Source organism: Merops nubicus, unplaced genomic scaffold (assembly GCF_000691845.1).
Source record: "Merops nubicus isolate BGI_N331 unplaced genomic scaffold, ASM69184v1 scaffold29639, whole genome shotgun sequence".
Classification (NCBI taxonomy): domain Eukaryota; kingdom Metazoa; phylum Chordata; class Aves; order Coraciiformes; family Meropidae; genus Merops; species Merops nubicus.
In genome coordinates, this window is record NW_008632113.1 from 323 (window position 1) to 19,597 (window position 19,275).

The 19,275-nt window shown below is 36.5% G+C and overlaps 1 protein-coding gene across 1 annotated transcript; it reads left to right on the top strand.

Moving 5' to 3' along the window:
• Positions 1-761: 761 nt before the first annotated feature.
• On the top strand, positions 762-18,142 carry FAM114A1 (family with sequence similarity 114, member A1; the record flags this gene model as incomplete). Its single annotated transcript, XM_008947845.1, has 9 exons — positions 762-896; positions 2,674-2,826; positions 4,961-5,084; positions 9,347-9,432; positions 10,560-10,730; positions 11,921-12,060; positions 13,361-13,433; positions 16,387-16,440; positions 18,041-18,142. Coding segments are annotated over 9 exons (1,038 nt in total), but the record flags the coding sequence as incomplete, so codon positions are not given.
• Between the last annotated feature and the right edge of the window lie 1,133 nt (positions 18,143-19,275).

Genomic DNA, 19,275 nt, shown 5'->3' on the forward strand with positions numbered 1-19,275 from the left:
CAGTGAGCTTACCCAAGCATTGTATAAGATTTGCAACTAAGAGACGTGTGCTCTCAAGCAAACCCAGAGAGACTACTCTACCAGTGATGAATGTCACCAAATAAAAAGAATAACTTAATGTCTCGGTAAGTTGCCTGCAATGCCATAAGAGATTTTGGTAGGATTTTACATTGTATAGCAGGTTACACCAGCATTTGAGTATCTGACAGATAAACAAACCAGATTGAAGTGGAAATCTTTAGCCAGTGAAAATTTTTCTTCAGTGTAGTTGAAAATTGGTGAGTTCTAATGCTAATACAAAGACATGGGAAAAACAACTGTATTTTGATAGACAGTTCCAGAGTCATCACAAATGTCAAAATTTTAGAAATCCACTAGCTAAGGCAGGGTCATCCTGCTCGTGATGGACTTTGGCTCCTCATTATTCATATCTAAATTATGTTCCCATGGACTAGATGCCACTTTGGATTAAATGAAAGTGGTATTATTCATAAATTTTTATTGGCAAGAGGTGATAGATTTCCTCCAGTGTAAGCCTTTTAATTAACTAGAAATATATGTATAGCTAATCTTTTTCATTTTGAAAATATAGTCGAAGAAAGTAACAATTTTATAAATGTATCAATCCTATTGTTAGTTAAAGCATAGAAAATCGAGGGACCTGAGTGTTCAAAGACAGTGTCAGCAAAACCAATACTCTTTATAGTTGATAAGCAGCATAAAGTTGAAAGAAAATAACCACACTGCATTGTTTTATACAGGGGAAAACTGTATTATCTGGAGGCTTAGATGCTTTGGAATTTATTGGGAAGACAACCATGAATGTCCTTGCAGAAAGTGATCCGGGATTTAAGAGAACCAAAACACTGATGGCAAGAACAGTTTCTCTTTCTCAGGTTGGATTTATTTACATACAGACCTGCCAATGCAGTTTCAGATTCTTTTTCCAGAATTTAAGATGCCTCAGGGAGAAGCCTTATTTATTGCAGTAGATATTGACTAGGCTTATGGACATAGATATTATGCTTTATGTTTGCTCCACTTTCTTTTTCTTTAGAAAAACAAAAGATAACAGAACCACAAAAGCTAATGTAAAGTCATCTTTTCTGCATAATCACATGTGCAATAACAATTTTAAAAAGATAGTATATGTCGTGATAGATGATTGCACTCTGGAGGCAGAGTCAAATGGTAAGTGTTTTTGTAATAGCCACAGGCAGGTATCTTTCAGCATAAACATCACCGTACTACTTTCCTTGGAATTGAGTCATACTGGAATATGACATATGTTTTGTTAGGAATTCAAGTTAGTTTATGAGGAATTAAAGCTGTGAAAAGTTATATCTTAATGTCTGCCTGAACTAATGGTAGCCTTGCACAGTTGTGACTCACGTTTAAAAGTTCAGACATGACAAAGCCAGAAGTACTGTTTGTACGACATTATTTTAGCTCTCCAAACACTGAGATGAGAGAGACTGTGAAAATCAACAGACCTTGAAAACACCTTTAATTTTACTATATTTATTTCCTTCTAGAGAGGAGTAATGTGTTCTTCATTTTAGCGTTTGTATTGTGTGAACAGACTGGTACTGCTGTAGAAGGCCAAAGGCAAGTAACCCTTGTTAAGGCCCACAGGTTTAAAAAGAGCTTTTGAGAATTCCTCCCTGAACAATATGCATGAATTCTTACATCAGATCTGAGGCAGAAAGTGACATAAATCCTTTCTCCCTGGTCATATAACACAATGCTTCCTTTTCAGTAATTTGTACATAAAACTTTGTGAGTGATCTTTTGAAGGTGGAGACTGAAAGTCTGCCATCATAAGTCTTTTGTAATAAATGAATAACTGGAGGCAATATCATAAAGATTTTGAATGATGCAGTATATTAAGGTGAGAATTCACATTTGGAGGCTTACGTATGACTTAAGATGCAGTTCATATGTATTTACCAGCTGTACAGTGGCAAATACAAGAGGCCATTCCTTCCTGCAAATAAAAGGAAGAGAAGATCCTATTCTATATGCTATTCTATCCTTATAAACTAATAGAAGTGTATAAGAACACTCCAAAATATCACCAAGTATATGGAGTGTGGTTCTGCCCCATCTTTGGTAGAAGTCATACCTTATTAGGCCAATCTCTTTTGTCAGTCCTGCTGTCACATAAAACTGACTTCAGTATCTGATAAAAATATTTTATAGGAAATATTTATGTACATGCATTATTTATTCAAGCAGGTAGAAAGGTCCTGAAAATAATATTCTTCCCATTGTGTCGTTTGTGGAATAGATTGCTTGACTTTTTAAGGCTGTGTATGATACACTCCTTTTTATTTTTCTTTCATTGTAATTGGTGGCTAAATTTATATCCATAGCTGACATTGCTTTTGAGAACATAAGCAACATTATTTGTTTGTTCATTGTTTTTTAAAAAAGATGGTTAGCAATTACCATTGGGAAAACCACACTTAGAATACTAGTTAAATATTTTATTGGAGAAGTTTATCAAAAAAAGAAGTTAGATGTTTTAGCTCTAAAATTTCATCTCTGCAGGTATGATATAGTCCCAAATTTTATTACTACTTCCTAGACATGCAGAAGCAGAAAGTAATAAAATCTGTCATACCTACAGCACTACCAATAAACCAACAGGAACGATGTGTATTTTTGCAGCTGTTGCGAGAAGCTAAAGAAAAAGAGAAACAGAGGCGGGCCCAGCAAGTTACAGTTGAAAGAACAGCACACTATGGACTGCTTTTTGATGAATTCCAAGGTTTGTCTCATCTTGAAGCTCTGGAAATCCTGTCAAATGAAAGCGAAGCTCAGGTACAGTATGCAGACAGCATAAATCAAAATAGTTGGTAAAAAATTGATCTTTACATTAATTTCACTCTGCAGGTGTGTGTGGAATGAACACCAAGTTTTCCATCAACTTCAGAGAGAGCTGGGTTGGTCCCACGGGCCAGTCCTTGGCTTCAGGAAATCAATCTCAATATGCCTAGGATTTAACTCCAAGATTAACTTAAACCAAACAACTTCATAACTGAAGTTATTGCTGAATATTTCTGACTGTTTTTGTTAGTACCATACAGAGTGTGTATTTTTAAGCTTGTGACACTATGCAGATTTCTTTTCAGAATTTGCAAAGGGGTTGAAATCTTTCGGCTTTGTATCAGGCAATGGTACTTTTGTTAAGGAATTTCAGACCTATTACACCTGCAGGCTAGTGAATTAAAATGAAGTCCAGATTACTTATTAATTTTCTAAGCCTTCTTTATTGTGTTAGTTTTTAAAGTTACATAAAACTACCCCAGGTTATTATTACTGGAAGTATAGAAATATCTCTCTGAAGAACACACTAATAGTATTAAGGTCTAAATGATAAATACATTTTTAAATTTCAGCTGCCAACTTGACTCTGCTAGTAGATCAGTAGATCTCTGACAGTTGATTAATAGAGATTTTAGATTCCCAGCAGTGATATTCTGTACTGAAGCAGTTTTTCTGAGTAAATTTCTTACAATAAAAGTTTTCTTTTTTGTTTTTGTAATTAGCACTCCTTGCCATCAGGGTTATTTTTAATGTAATATAGCCAACTTATTTTAAAAATGTTTTATTTGCTCTCACAAATAAAATAAGCTTAAATTAATAACAGCTAGATACATACTGTCCGTGTTGGTTTTATTTTTTTGCAATCACATCTAAATGAAAAATTATAAAAAAACCCACCACAAAACAGAAAAGAGGTAAATGGAGAACTAGTTCAGGTTAATTGTACATGTCAATACTATTATTTTACTGCAAGGTACCATGGGGTAAGTAAGACTCGTGCAGGTTTTCTGATGTGCTTCATATTATGTCCTAGATAACCTCTTGTTCCTAGTCCTACTCACTCCAGTGGGACTGAATCCAACTGTGTGGGTCAACAAGTCCAATTCCCTGGTAAATATTCCAATTACCATACACATACAGAGTGCTGTAAGTTTGAGACCTATATGAACAGCCCAAAAGCCACAGGAGGAGTGCAAGGGAGACTGAAGGCATTGTTAATGACCTATGTGATTCTAATAGCAGGGATCTAAAAATATTTTTAAACTTTTATTTTAAACATTTGCATTAGAAATTTTCCTAGCTAATCCTATGAAATGGACAATGCTTAGAGAGAGGGACAAAAAAGTCTTAGGTAGTCCTTCACAACCTGAGTTGTGTCTCCCTAGGCACATCAAGGAGGAACAACTTTCTCCACTCTCACTGAGCCAGCCTGCACATAAGTCAAACAATCTTTAAAAAAAAACCTTGAAAGAAACCTAGAAGTGAAATTTTGTGTCATGAGGAGAAGAGGCATTCCTCTTGGCTCCCACAGGCAGAGAGCAGGACCGTGGGATTAACAATAATTAATAATTGTAATGCAAACAAACAATGAGTGAAAGAATCTCTTTCCATCCCTTTTAGGCATGCCACCCTATGAGATATGCAGGGACTTGCAGGTACCTGAGACATGCAAAGACCTGTCAATACGTTATTCAGAACAGGTAGACTGGTAGACTGTCAGTAATTTTGGTTGTATTTTGAAGGAGGAGAAACAGGCTTTTCTTTCCAACTCTTCCTGTGAGTGCTCAGACTACGAAATGTGCCTGTGCTGTTTTTGCCTGCTGTCCTCATCCAAGCAATCCCAAAATGCTTATTACAGTTTGCAATTAAACCATAGGTTCATAATTCGAAACTAATGTTCTTGGAGAAGTTAGAGAACTGATAATCTTGCAAGGCTGGTGCAATTTTTGTGATACTCAGCATGTTTTGTTGATAAGAACTAAAAATGTGTCTACACTGGAAGGTTAGAGACAAGATTTGAGCATAATGAAGTTTCAATTCCATAGCCTATTTCGGTATGGGGCTCCAAATTAGGATTTTGGAAATGCTCTGTTTTGGTTAGGAATGCTTACTGTCCTTTCTTTTACAGATTCAGTCATATTTAGCAACACTTGATGGGGAGCAGTTGGAGACTGTGAAAAATGATTTAATTGCTATAAAAGAGATTTTTGTTCCGAAGGAATCAGATGATGAAGTGGTGCAGGAACAAAAAGGTAATTAGGAATATGGAGACTTAACCGTATGAATAATTATTACTTCTGTATGTAGTAATTAAAAAAAATTACAATCCCAACTGTAATTTCTGGTATCCTAATATTTTTTATAAGGTGGTCACTAAAATTAATACTCTAAAAGTTCTGGAAGCTGTTCAATGCTTAATTAGGAATTTATTTTGTAATAGAGTGTGAGATATAGAAAATATAATATAAGAAAGTATTCTATTACTTATATTCACTTTTGCATTGGTAAAAGCAAAACAAAAATAAGAAGAAAAAATAATAACCTTTTGGGTAACAGAGGTTTTCCTACAGGATCTGTTTATGAAGTTGCATAATCTGAAAGTTTTTGAGTGTTTTGCAATGCTTTTCTGTTTAGCATTTCCCTCAGTCCTCCTTCATGCCCTTCTTGTAAATAGGTATCACATTTGCTAACCACCAGTCAGCTGGAACCTACAACACATGCAACACAGAGACATAAAAAGATATTTCTTCCATATCCCCTTGATCTTCTTAGGGGTGCTTTGCCCATAAAACCAACATTTTGCAAGATGGTGATGCTTTCTCTAGCCTTCAGAAAAGTTAGAAAAGCTGTGTTAATATCCACACATTCTAACTGGAAAGTCTTTTCTGCTCAGACTGTTCCTTCCAGCATTGCTTACTCAGTATGACTGGTGACTTTCACAGGGAGCTTATTGCTTCTTCTCAGGGAGGACAGCAAGTGCTCAGGGTAAAGTCTTAGAATGGTTTTGTGCTGTTTTTTTTTTTTTTCCCTTGTTACTCTTTAAAACCCCACAGTCCTCTGTGGGGTTGTGAGAAATAGTCAAGAAAGTATCCCCTGCTTAAGAGTGAGGATTCATGAATGATGTCTGTTGTTCCTTAATTTCTGTAGGAAATAGTTTCTTTCTTTGAAACCAGCCCCCAGGAAAAGTTCTGTTTCTTGCACAAAGTGATGCTTTCTCTGGTGGTCAGAAGTTCTGTTTTTTCAGTAAAGCACAGCTGCTGATCACAACTCTGGAAACATTAACCGGCCCTTTAAATAAGCTGGGGCCAAGTCAATGAGCACCTTAAAAAAACCTGACCAAATCAGAGTGTGCTGCAAGCTTTCCCCTGCAAAAGCAAACCAGTCAGCAACTAAACATCCTCCTCTCTGTGACAGCAGAAATAGTAACCACACACGTGGTCTCTGCACCTTGCTGCTGAATGGGTGTTACTCTGGGCTGCAATTCAGGATGACTCACGTTCCTTCAGTGAAATCAGACTGAAGATTTATTAGTACTTGAACTACAGATAGGTGTGATTTCTTAGTATGAAGCTGGATAGATTTTAGTTCCACTGGAAGACACCAAAAGAATAGAAAGATGAATCACTTCTCAAATTAGCTTTCTGTTAGGGCTGAGCCTACAGGTTCTTAACCTGGGACATGCGGCCTTTACTTCCTCCTTCAGCCTCACCCACAATTGCTGTGCATGCAACACCACACTGATAGTGCTCTTAACACTGTATGGTGCTTTCACACCTTCCTTCTAGATAGTGTCCTAGTCTGGGTGCCTTTTCCAGTCACAAAAAACGTGTTATCTTTATTTCCCTTCATGGAGCACAGTTCTATCCGACAGTTTAATGTTTCATTGGTACTTTAGGTTGCCAATCTTTACCTAATTTAAATTGGATTCCAGTGACTCACTATTGACTACATAGTATTCTGGTCATATTTTACAAATAAGTTTAGCTTTTCAGACCAAGGGGTTATCGATGAGGGTCTAGGTTTGAGTTGTTTGGTTTAGGTTTTTTTTTAAAACTGGCATTGTTTACCTGAAAGGACTTGTATGGAACTTAAGCATATTTCTGTGGCATAATTTATATTTACAGTAAGAAAATAGTCTCTGTTTAATGTTACCAAAAATTTTAAACATTGTTTGGCATCCAGTATAGATAAAAGACAGTGAAGTGTAACGACACGTTTGTTGATCAGGATAAAATGCAGTTCATGTCTTGCTGTGAAGAGGTTTCCTTCTAGTTTGTGTCCTTAGCTCAAGGGAGTTAATAAAATTAAGGTCCTGTTAACCACATTAATAGGTTTTACACTTGGAAGATCAAGTCAGTAAGCCATGTGCTGTTGATAGTGGGTTTTTTTTGTACAGAATTATGTATTTTTACTTAAGATAGCTAATCTAGCAAAAGGTAGCAGGCACTGTTAAATTCTGTGGAGGAATTTTGAGGAATTTTAGTTTTAAAACAGGAATTTTAATCCTGCTTGCTAAACAGTTTTAAACTACAACTAACTTACTTTCAATAGGACTTTCATCTGTGCTTCCTAGCTCAGTAAAACTTGTGGCTTTTTCCCTGTATGTAAGGAAGCAACCCCTTGCAAAAGACAGAGGTTAACTAACAGTGTTTTTAAATGTTACATCTTATCTAGCCACTGAGCAGTAGGTGAAAGCAAGTTAATTGCCATTTACTGCTAATTTGTTGCCACTTTGTTATCCTGGAAGTCATGTTATTTATAAGGTGTCACTTGTCAGTGATGTAAGTATTCAGAAAAAAAAAAAAAAAAAGCCTAGCAGGGAGGGGAACCAGTACTTTGCATTCAAGTGGGAGAAAGCCAGATGTATACCCTTCTCTCTAACGTTTCCTCTCACTTTGATTATGCAACCCTGTCGTATATTTTTCACTGCAGCTCCTCTTCCTTTCAGTTATTTATGAAATAATGAGAGGAGATTAGCTGAGAAAGTAGCTTTACCTACATTTTCAAAGCCATTAACACCAAAAATTTAATATTTGAGGTTAGGGGAGGCAGTAACTAAAGTGAGCATTGAATTGAATATGAATATTGACAATTTTGGTAATTTTGCATTTATTCAGTGAACTACTTATCAGTTTTCAGGATGCTGCAGTTTATAAAACAATTTGGCATTGTTTTATTGAAAACAAGTGAATTCAGTGTATGCAAGAGGTGCTGTATCGCAAAACCTGGAAATCCAATTGCCAAAATGTACTGGTAAGGGCAGTGATGAAATGAACTCGGTGCGTCTTTTAAGCCTGTCAGAATCCAGTCTCCTTGACCTGTTCCCCTGCTGTTAAAGGGACGAAGAGCCTGAGAGCTCAGTCTCTTTGTCATTGCAGGTGAAGATATTTTTGTGCTAAATACTGATTTATTTTATGGCACCAAAGACAGGCACAATCTTTAGAAGCAAATGTCAGATATCCTTTGCTTCAAGAGAGCATAATCTAAGTGTTAGATGCCACCACTTCTCCACATGTTGCAAGGTACTGCAGACTGTAAGCAGTTCTACCAAAATCCCCAAAGTCATTAGAGACTAATGGCCCTCTGATACTGAAAATTTGCTTAAAAATGGAAAAACTGGCCCTACCTAGTAAGTTAATTAAAAAAGTGGTAATGCATCAAGATAAGAAATTAGTTTTTGAAGTAGCTGGACTTTTATCAGACTCAGTTTGGAGACTTTGACCTTTTAGCATCATCAGACTAAAAAAAAAAACTGATTTGGTTTATTCTGCCAGGAAATGTTAATGAAAATTCCAAACTCAGTAAGTGCACATGAAGAGAACCAACCAAAATACCAACTTTTAGGAACGTAGAGCATGATAGAGTATGGCAACTGTGAGTAGTCAAAGAAATATATATAATAAAGTTTGAAAACTTACAATACTTAGCTTTGCTCATAAATCTTGTGAAATAAAAATGCTGATTCTTTAAGGCTTATTACTCCAAAGGAGAACAGAAAACAGTCTTCATTTAAGCAAAGTTCAATTTTAAAATAGAAAGAAAACACATCTCCTAGCTGTGGTTTACAGACACAGCAATAGAGAACATATTTTCCAATATGTTTCCTCTGAAATTTATTTGTATCTGGCCTTGGTGCAGTTTTTGTGCCTTGGTTTGAAGAAATAAGTCAGTATTTCTTCTTTCATTATTTTGTAGGTCAGGTATTTTCATCAGATAACTAGGGATCATGCAGTTTCTTCTCCTCTTACCTGCTTTTGTGAAACTTAGTAGAAGTTAGAATGGGGTGGAAGGAGTAGTTAAAGTGTCAAGCTAGCGTATCTGGTCATACAAGTATCCCTGTTGCTTGTTCTTCTCTTTATTTGGGCAAACAGACACCCACACATTGCTTTCTTGTGTCACTGTCACCATTTTTCAAGTGCTAGAGTGCTTGGGGAAACTATACGACTGAATGTATATCATGTAACATATTACAGTGATAACACCCTAATAAAAATTGTCTTGTTTTTTCTTGCAGCAGATATGGGAGAAGAGTTTGTCAGCATGCTCACTGAACTGCTGTTTGAATTGCACGTTGCTGCTACTCCTGACAAACTTAATAAGGTTGGCACCTGTTAGTGAGCTGCCCTGTTTCTTGGACAAAGAGGCTTTGTTTTGAAGTCTGACACAGAGCAGTCCCTAGCTCAGCTTAGACAGTTCAGAAAGCAAAGTACAGGAGTAAAATGATGAATAGAGAAAAGCTTTGGTAGAAGGAGTGAGATTAATAAGGCAGTGCAGTTGCAGTAGCGAGCTAGCACAATGGGCCATGTTAAGACAGCCTTGAACTGGGGAATGTCTCAGCAGAGCAGAGCTCATGAGCACAGCAGATTTGGTCTTCTGTATGGGGAACAAAGGTCAGAGTCAGAATTATTTTTCTTGCTCATTATGTTTCTTTTTCTGAGGTACTTCTCCAGACCTTAGCTAGAAGCAGAGTCTTGGATTTATCTCATCTAGCTTCAGTCATCTAAAAGTTAGACGGCTAGAAGCTAGTCACATCACTAAGTCACATTTGTACGATCAGGCCCGTTTAAAGGTGATTCACCTGCTGATCTTAGGCTCAGATGAATGTTTCTCTCTCTAGCAACATAGTAGAATATGGATAACTAGCTTAGGTTTAGGTCTGAACATATTTTAGTTGACTTCGTGTTTTTAACATCATAAATTTCCTACTAACCATAACATTAGTCTGAAGTTGTATAAAACTTGAAGGCTTTTCCACTTTGATCTACTTTCACACCTGGAAAGGCAGCTGAAGATACAGTGATTTTCTGTTTATTTTTCATTTAAAAGTTTTGTACATGTCTCTTATATCTCCATTTTTTCCCCTTTTTTTATACCACCTTGTTATTTTTTTATTTGGGAAAATTATTTCTATGTAAATTCCTTTGAAAGATGCCTCTTTAAGCTGAGATATTAGTAACTTTGATATTAATGCCAATTCTATGTATTGGTTAAGGAATATCATACCCATAGAGAAATTATCTTGGGCTGATCCATCTTTCTGCAGTCAAAAATGCTTCTCCCCATAGTTTCTTAAATATACACTTAACTAATTGCCATCCAGAGGCTTGATATGTTTAAATTTCTGAATGTATAAAGGAAGCAATTAAATGTATTGTTAATTAATGTTCAGAAACATTGGATATTCCCTGTTTGAACTGAACTTTGGGATTGGGTTTTTTGTTTGGCAGGCTAGGAAAAAGGCTCATGAATGGCTGGAAGAAGCAAATTTTTCCACCCCAGGAGACACAGAAGAGAAGCTAAAAGAAAAAGCTGGAGAACCTGGTGAAGAAAAGACTTCTGAAAAAGAAGAAAAAATTGATAGTGATAAAACAGAAGTAGATAAAAAAAAAACTGTGGAGGTAAAATAGCTTTTGGTGGATGTTTCATTAAGCAAATTGTCATACTTTGATAAAATTATGTCTTTATCTTTGTGTATTGGTTTTATATATTGTCCTTGTTTTTTAAACTCGTGGAAGTAATTAATAAATATATATCTAACTATTCACTGTCGACCCAATAGGACACATACATAAATATTTTTACTGCTAGTCTGTTCCTACAAGTAAATATCAAAGTATCACACTGTTTTTATTTTTTCTATGTTTTTGTGTGCTGCACGTGTTTACACGACATACAGCGAGCTGAGGGATTCTCTGGTGTGGTGTCAACAGCACACTGACAGTCATCTCTCAACATTCCTTGGCATCTTTTTCTCCCAGTGACAATACAGGCAAATAATTCCCTGTTTAAACTCTTACATAGTGTAAATCACAGACACAACAGAAATATTTAGCCAATTTACAAGTTGTTCAACCTTTTCATGGAAGATAGCTCTTAAGGCTAAAAGTTTTTTGTCCATTTACACAACCCCTCTTGTTGATGAGGTTAACCGTGATTCAATATTTTACAGTTAGTGTCTTTGCCAAGATTTTCTGAATTAATTCTAATAAAATATTTGTCATGTTGCCTTACACAAAAGGTCAAAAAAGGAGACAGGGTTACACTAATTACTGATTTATTACAGATTTCTGTGCAGTTGCAGGTTTCTGGCTGGCATCAGCTGCTACTGCTAGGCAGAATTTTTTATCATTGCTGATAAAAGCCACTTTTTTATTGGAAGTATTATCCATTTCTACTCTGGAGATTCATCTGAGGGATGTCTCGATACTTTTGGCTCCATATGAAAGTAATTACGGCTTACTCTAGAGTTAAAGGATCTTTATTCATTAGGACTAGGTTTAAAAGTGCTGTGTTGGAAAATCCAAGAGCCTGACCTAGTTCCCATCCAAATACACGGTAGAGTTGTTCTTACTAATTTTACAGGATGAGTATAAGGTCTGTATTTTCTAATCTGTGGCTATTTAATTTTCCAGTGTTGTTTGTGAGGGTGACATTATGGCTGATATTACTTCACTGTGTATGTGGAGGCATTTCCCAGATGGGGTGGGTAGGGCTCCTTTGTTTCAAACTCTTTTGTATGTACATATCTAGTTGTATATTTATCAGTGTTGTTATTATTGATTATATTATTCCCTGTTTTTAATTTAAGGAAATGTACATGCTGTCCATTGAAAGTCTGGCTGAGGTAACTGCTCGTTGTATTGAACAACTTCATAAAGTAGCAGAATTAATTCTACATGGGCAGGATGTAGAAAAAACAGCTCAAGATCAAGCAAAAGTATTGACAAAGTGAGTATTATGCACTTCATATACGAACATACGTTTGACATTTGCTTAAAACTCATGAAGTTCTGTTCACCTGTTGGCACTTGAAGGCACAGTAGGTTCGTGGATCAACAAACAGCATTGGCTTTAGAGGTCCTGGTGCTATATTTTCTCATCTAATAAAGGTACAATGGCTACCTCTCATTTTTTGACATGGCTAACTGGAACAGGACTTATTCACTGGCTCAGAGTTGTTCCTGCTCCAGCAAGTGAATGTACCGTGCTAATTTGGGTTGCATTTTCTATTCTCTCTGCAAAAGTTACTGTACTAACATATCTAGTATTTGGGTTTAGAGTGCATGATGCACTCCTGTTACCTGCCAGTAATGTCATTATCTAGTGTTTCATTATCTAGTGTTTGTCTGCCAAAAATATACAAAAATCAATCTGTATTTCTAAACAATAAGACCACATTTGTCAGCAACTTTGTAGTACACCATGACAAAACACACATAAATTCAAGAAGCCAATTTATCTAGTGGGACTCAAAGTTCAGATCTCAAGCTCTTTATACTGATCAGTTCTACCGGTATCAGTGAGTTTTGACGTTAAGATGTTGTAAGTACTCGAGTCCTAAGTAAGTAAAGTGTCCAAGTGTTTATCCTCAGGAATGCTAGCAGCAATAGCAAAATCCATAGGAATACTTCAGTCTAAAACAAAGTGCTTGAACAAATATTAGACTTCTTAACAACTATTTATCAGCTAAGGTATATGGTGCACCTTGCAGAATGTCGTTCTGTATGAGGCACATGTGAATGTTCAGCAAAACGGTGAAAGATCTAGGAACAGAACTAGATGTCCTTGTTCTCTTCTTTTAACCACAAGGGTAGTTCCTCTTTTAGTACACAGTAGATGTTTTATTGCCTAAATAGGAAACTTCTTGCCGCTTTCATTAAAATTTATTTCCCACAGTACTTATAGCTGTGTTGCTGCAATCATTAGAAAAACAATAGTTAAACTAGAAGTTTAGAATTTAAGAAATTGAAACGTTGCCCTATCAAAAAAGGTTAATGATGAACCTACATGACATCATTTTGCTGCTGTAGTCAGCACTGAATTTTTCAGTGGAGGAATATAAAAACTATATAGTGAACAAAGTGTGCTCCAAAATATTTTTTTTTTAAATACTAGAAGTAGAATTGCATTAAGAACATTCTTGACATCCAAGATTTAAGTTTGCACCTGGGACAAGATCATAGGGTTTTTATTTGTTGACAGGACAAGGATATATTTTTATATTTGTCTCTCTGTTTTTTTAAACCAGTTTAACAAGTGCCATGTGCAATGAAGTTTCATCTTTATCAACGAAGTTTTCCGTTTCTTTAACAGCAGCTGGGGTAAGATAACAGCATTTTCTGTTTCATTTGGGCTTTTTTAAACATAGATCACTTCCTGAATCAGAAATTATTACCCAAGTCTGGTGGCTTTACATGAGATACCAGAAAAGAGGGCACTTCCTTCCTGAGATCCAGAGCACGGAACATTTTTACAGCAGATTCCCTGTTGCAGAGAAAGTTTATAAGCCTTGTTAGCCTGCAGTGCATGCCCTGCCTTCTAAAATCTCTCTCCTGGACACCATTTCCCTTTTTTTCATGATGACCACTCAACACTTCTTATCTTCTCATACTCAAGTCCAACAACTTAATGATACTTTCTTCTCCCACTCAGCCTATCCCTTTTGAATGCATTTGTGTAGAAGTCATTAACAGATAACACTTCCAGTACCTTAAGAGGGTTTCACAAGCTGCCTTCTTAGCCTTTGCTAAATCCCCTGGCCTGGGGCCACTGTGTTTTCAAAAGGTTTAGGAGATTAGAAAATCTGTTTGGTCCTTCATCTTAAAAAAAAATCAGTCTGTCTTGTATCTCAAGCTACTCTGTTTAGGAACATCCATTTATCTGTGAACATCTTTGCTAGAAATAGTATCCTGCCTGTCAAGGTGTTTCAAAGGCAACTGACATCTGAGCATTCTAGCAGGATCCAGAGGCAAAAATTGTGTTTTTGCTGAAATTGTTCTGTAAACATCAGAGAAGAGCAAACTCTGGCTTTCCTGATTACTCCGTGAAAATGTGAATCTACATCAAAGGAAATTTTCCTAGTTCTCCCATGAGCTCTTCCAGCACATCTCTGAGCAAGTTTTTTCAGAGTTATTTGTAGAGAATATGATTTACTGGGTTGCTTTCATTCTGAATAATTTACATTCCTTCCCATTACTCATGGAGAAACTGCTTATTTTGCATTCTGGGATTGTATTTTAGCATATCTTTGTGCGACACTTGCAATAAATACATGCACAGATGTATAAAAATAAATCTCACATGAAATATTAAGCTGGCCCAGCTCAGAAAATTGGAAACTAAAGCTTTCAATAAGCATTGCATTAGACTTTGTTCTTACTGACTCAGTTTTTAGGACCAGATTGTTTTTGTGGACTTTTGTGTGGACACAGAAGAAATTGACTACCCGTTGCCAAAATACTCTAGGAGACAGTTTTAGTAGGGCAGTCTGGTGATCTTACTGTACCATCACATCCCTGTAAGCTTTTGGAAGAAGATATGGGCCCTGTGCTCACCACTAAGAGCAGGAAAGTAAGGAGCACCTCTCACACAGGACTGTAGAAAATCTTCCTGTGTATACCAGTGGTTTGACTTCCTCCTTAACCTGCCAACAGCAGCCAGGTTCACAAACACATCTCAGTATCCTGCAAAGAGCATTAACTCATGGCAAACTGAGAAATGGCTTAGAAGAGAAGATACTGGTGCTTTTTTTCAAGCACAATGCCATCCCTATAGCTGTAGCTGTATAATTCAGGCATTAGTTGTCGTGCTGGCTGATGTTTCACATAGTCTGTCCTGCTGGTGACGTTTCTGAGTGAGCAGTAATGCAGAAGTCAGAAATAGCAGCCTTGCTTGCTACGCAAGATTTCTTTCAAACTTTAACTTATTGATTCATGCAATCAATAGTTTTTAATTGATACTGCTCTCTATCTGTTTTGGTTTATTGACAATCAACTAAATAGTGCACTATATAATGGATTTTCTAGTAACTGGCAGTAAAATTGCTCTTCTTGTCTCTAACCATCTTCCCTTTGTTCTGCCATCTCTCTCTAAACTAAAATTGAAGTGTTGCATGTTTTTTTAAATCTGTAATTTGAAAGCTATAAGGTCATAAGTGGAAATCCTTCAATTAAATTAATCACTATTTTGTTTTCCTTTGTTCTAAATAAGTCTGCCACTTAGTATTGAAAGTAAGCAACTCCAGCTGGAGGTTCCTGTCATTCTAAAAAACAAACACAATGCAAAGACCAGTAAGAATAAAAAAAGGAAGGGACACACTTGCCATTTTAGCAAGCAGAGGAGCTGACAAATCTTGGTTATCTAGCCTCCAGTAGTGTACCTGTCTCATCCTACCGGTCTTTATTCCTATCTGGTGGCTGAGAAAAATGCTATGCACGCTGAGCTATGTCTGTTGGCCAGCCTGTGTTGACCAGCTCAATATATACTGCTTTCACTTTGGAGTTTCACCTGTTTTTCCTTCTGTAGGGGAGCTAATCTGGCTATTTCATTTCCTCCTAACCTCAGATATTTGTGGAACTTCTGAATTTCATTTTCCTTCTGCTTTTGTGGGTTTTTTTTTTTTTCTTCTTGTTTCCTTGAAAGTGAGGAAAGGGTTAAGTATTTTGGGGGGAGATGAAAAGAGCACTGACAGACAGATAGACAGACAATGTCATGACATGAAGCTCACATCCATAGGAAGCCAGGCAATTTGAAACCAGTACACAAATAAATGAAACAGTAAAACTCTGGGCCCGTCTTGGTTCATAGTGACAGAAACACATAGTGTCTACTGAAATGTGTATGAAATGTAGATGCGGTTATTGGGAATACTGTGATAAACAGTCTGAATAAGAACCCAGGTGAAGCAAGACCTTTATAGAATTCATAAAACCACTTCTTGGATATCCATATATTTCTGTTAAATGTATTTTCTGTCCTGGCATTCCATTCTATTTTCCGGTTTATAGAGCCGTATGAAGGCAGAGGTTAAATGAAAAAGTAAAACCCTGAGCCCGTCTTGGTTCGTTGTACTCAGTGACAGAAACACATAGTGTCTACTGAAATGTGTATGAAATGTAGATGCGGTTATTGGGAATACTGTGATAAACAGTCTGAATAAGAACCCAGGTGAAGCAAGACCTTTATAGAATTCATAAAACCACTTCTTGGATATCCATATATTTCTGTTAAATGTATTTTCTGTCCTGGCATTCCATTCTATTTTCCGGTTTATAGAGCCGTATGAAGGCAGAGGTTCTTAACCCCATCATCAACAGTGTGCTGTTAGAGGTAAGCCTTCACTTTTTTCACATTAGGAAATGTTCTAGTAAAAGGATTTTGAAATGAAACAGTAGCATTTATGCCTGAAGAAAGAACTACATCAAAAGTAATGACAATATCATTCCGGCTGTTCAGTGCTAGCTCATAAACCTCTCGGTTTTGTGTTCAGCCTCTCCCACAAATACTATAGTAGCAATACTGCATTTACTGAGGATTCTTTAGGACTGTATGACTGAAGTGAGTCTGGCCAGCTCTTGAGTTCTGCTGCTGCATTGGTCAGAGCACAGCAGACAATTTGCAATGTGCTGCTCAGCCCTTTTCTAACCGATTCGCAAGTTGCCTGGAATAAGTCTGTTCTTACTGTTCCATTGCCTACTTCAAATATTGCAAATTACTTTTGATTCACAGATAGTTTCAGACTATTCTTTTCTTTACAACTTAAGTTGCAGGTATGTCTCAGTGCTACCCACCCACAGGCATTTAGATTTTTACAAGGTTTCACAGTCTAGCAGCAGGCTTGGTCAGCACGTGGACAGCCATGTGTCAGACATCACCAAAGTGTTCGTGAGTGATTATTAGACACCATGATCTTTGAGTCACCTCTTCTGTTAGACACCATGAGCTATTTTTCATTGGAGAAGCCCAGTGAGTAAAATGTACCTCAGTTTTACTGAGAAGAGGCCAAGAGGGAATAATGCGCTCGTGAAGTACCAAAATGTGTGCTAGCTGCAGCACTAATTCTTTCAACTCTCCTAATTAGATCACACTTCTCTCTAAACATAAATAAATATATAGTAATGATTACAAATTTTCATTCTGTATCTAATAGCTGTGTTACCTTAAAAATAAGGAATATACTGTTTCACAATAAGCAGTTTTGCACTGAATTAACAATGACTTTAAGGAAAATCATGGTAAGTTGACTAGAGCTGTAGCAAAGATTACTACACAGTTCCTTTTGTCATAGGTAGATTTGCTGTTGCAGCTGATGTATCTTTCTGAGCTGCAGGAAAAACAAAAAACAAAACAAACAAACAAACAAACAAGCTGGGAAAAGTCCAGAGCTATGGAATATGATATTTTATGCTTCTTAAATCTCATATTTGTATACAAATGTCTATTAGTTCATGGAGAATTACAAGTTGCTCCACTGTTCAGTATTAGAAAATCCAAAAATAGTACTATGTGTTAAAACCATTATAATAATTCACACTGTTAATTTCAGTGACACTTCTTCCACCCACAGCAAATTCAAAGTTAGTTCTGTTGGTGGAAGGAATAGCTGGTTTGTATTGAAAAAGTCAGATCTCCTTCTGAACACTGGCATTTTATTCTACTCACATTACAAACAAAACCGTCCAAGAGTTCACACTGAGGGGAAATTAGATTTTTATATAGTGATTCAGGCTATCCTTGCTAGCTGTAAGCTGTTGTAATTTATAATTTTTTGTTATCTACAGATTCTAAAATCTTCTGTGAATACATATGCCTATACAGCATGACTCAGATGTAAGAAAAAAAGGAGGGGGGTTGTATTTAAGAAGTACAGTGTAGTCCCTGCAGTACGTGTCAGCTGTACTGATGACCCACATGTTTTCTCTCCCATTAGGGCTGCAACAGTGCTACTTACATTCAGGATGCTTTCCAGCTATTGCTTCCAGTTCTGCAGATTTCACATATCCACACCAGCTGTTTGAAAGCACAAGAGTGACAGACTCCCAGCAGTTGTTACCACTGGGACCTCGTGTCTTTAGTGCATGCAGAGAGAAGAGAAGGTATGAGAGATGTCTGGCCACTTAAAGTCCCTCGAAGACACTAAACACGGTTTTGCACATACAATATTGAACAGCATTTAAAAACTCTCAGACTTTTAGACTTTAGAAGTAGTTAGTAAAATGAGTAATTTCTTTTCTATCAGAGTGTATCCTTTGCATTAATTTAAACTGAAGTTTACTGATGTTAACATTGACTTAAATACAGATTCTAAACGTTGACCTTTTTGTAGACAATATATGAAAAAGATTAGAATGTAAAGTTTTTAAAACACTTCAGTGCAAATGACAATTTCTATTGTTTGCATCCTAGCTGTCCGTTAAAAATGTTTATTTCAGAAGTTGGTTTCAGTATTTAATTTCAGCCAACATGAACAAATTATTGTAGTGTTGTGCTTGTTAAATATTATTTGCAGCAGAAAATAATAATGTCATCGTAATAACATGTACCACTTACTTACATAACACTTTGTATTGAAAGTTGTACAGTAATAGGTATTAACTTCAGTAAATGAAACTTATGTAGGCTATGTGTACAGAGTTGTACGGAAAAGACATCTTCTGAGCCAGTTAAGAGTACAGGTAAAGGTCTATATTTGCTGACCCATAATTTTATATTCATTTATGTCTATTTCTTAATTCCAATAGCTGAACAACTTTGCAAGCCAAAGTAATCTTCTTAATATGCAAGGAATAGAAAATTTCCCTTTTGTTTGGCAACCGAAACTCTCCCAAAATAATCTCCTCTCAGATGTGTCACCAGGTTAGCACTTTGGGCTCTAATTTGGGCTGTAAGCACTAGGATCTTTTTTTATCAAATGGAGTTTCTCATACTATGATTCAGAAATACAGTTTTCGGGCATAGAAAAAAAGTGGTGAAACAAAGTTATGTGAGAATTGCTTTGAGTGGGAAGGTCGTAAGTCAGAGCCATCCCCACTTCTCTGAGGCAGTAGCAGGCAGAGCATAAGTGAGCAACAAGAATGACATTTCATAACAACACTAGCAACCATGATAATTTGTCCATATCCTTAGCTTAAAATCCTGAGCTGTGAACCCCAGAATCTGTTTAGG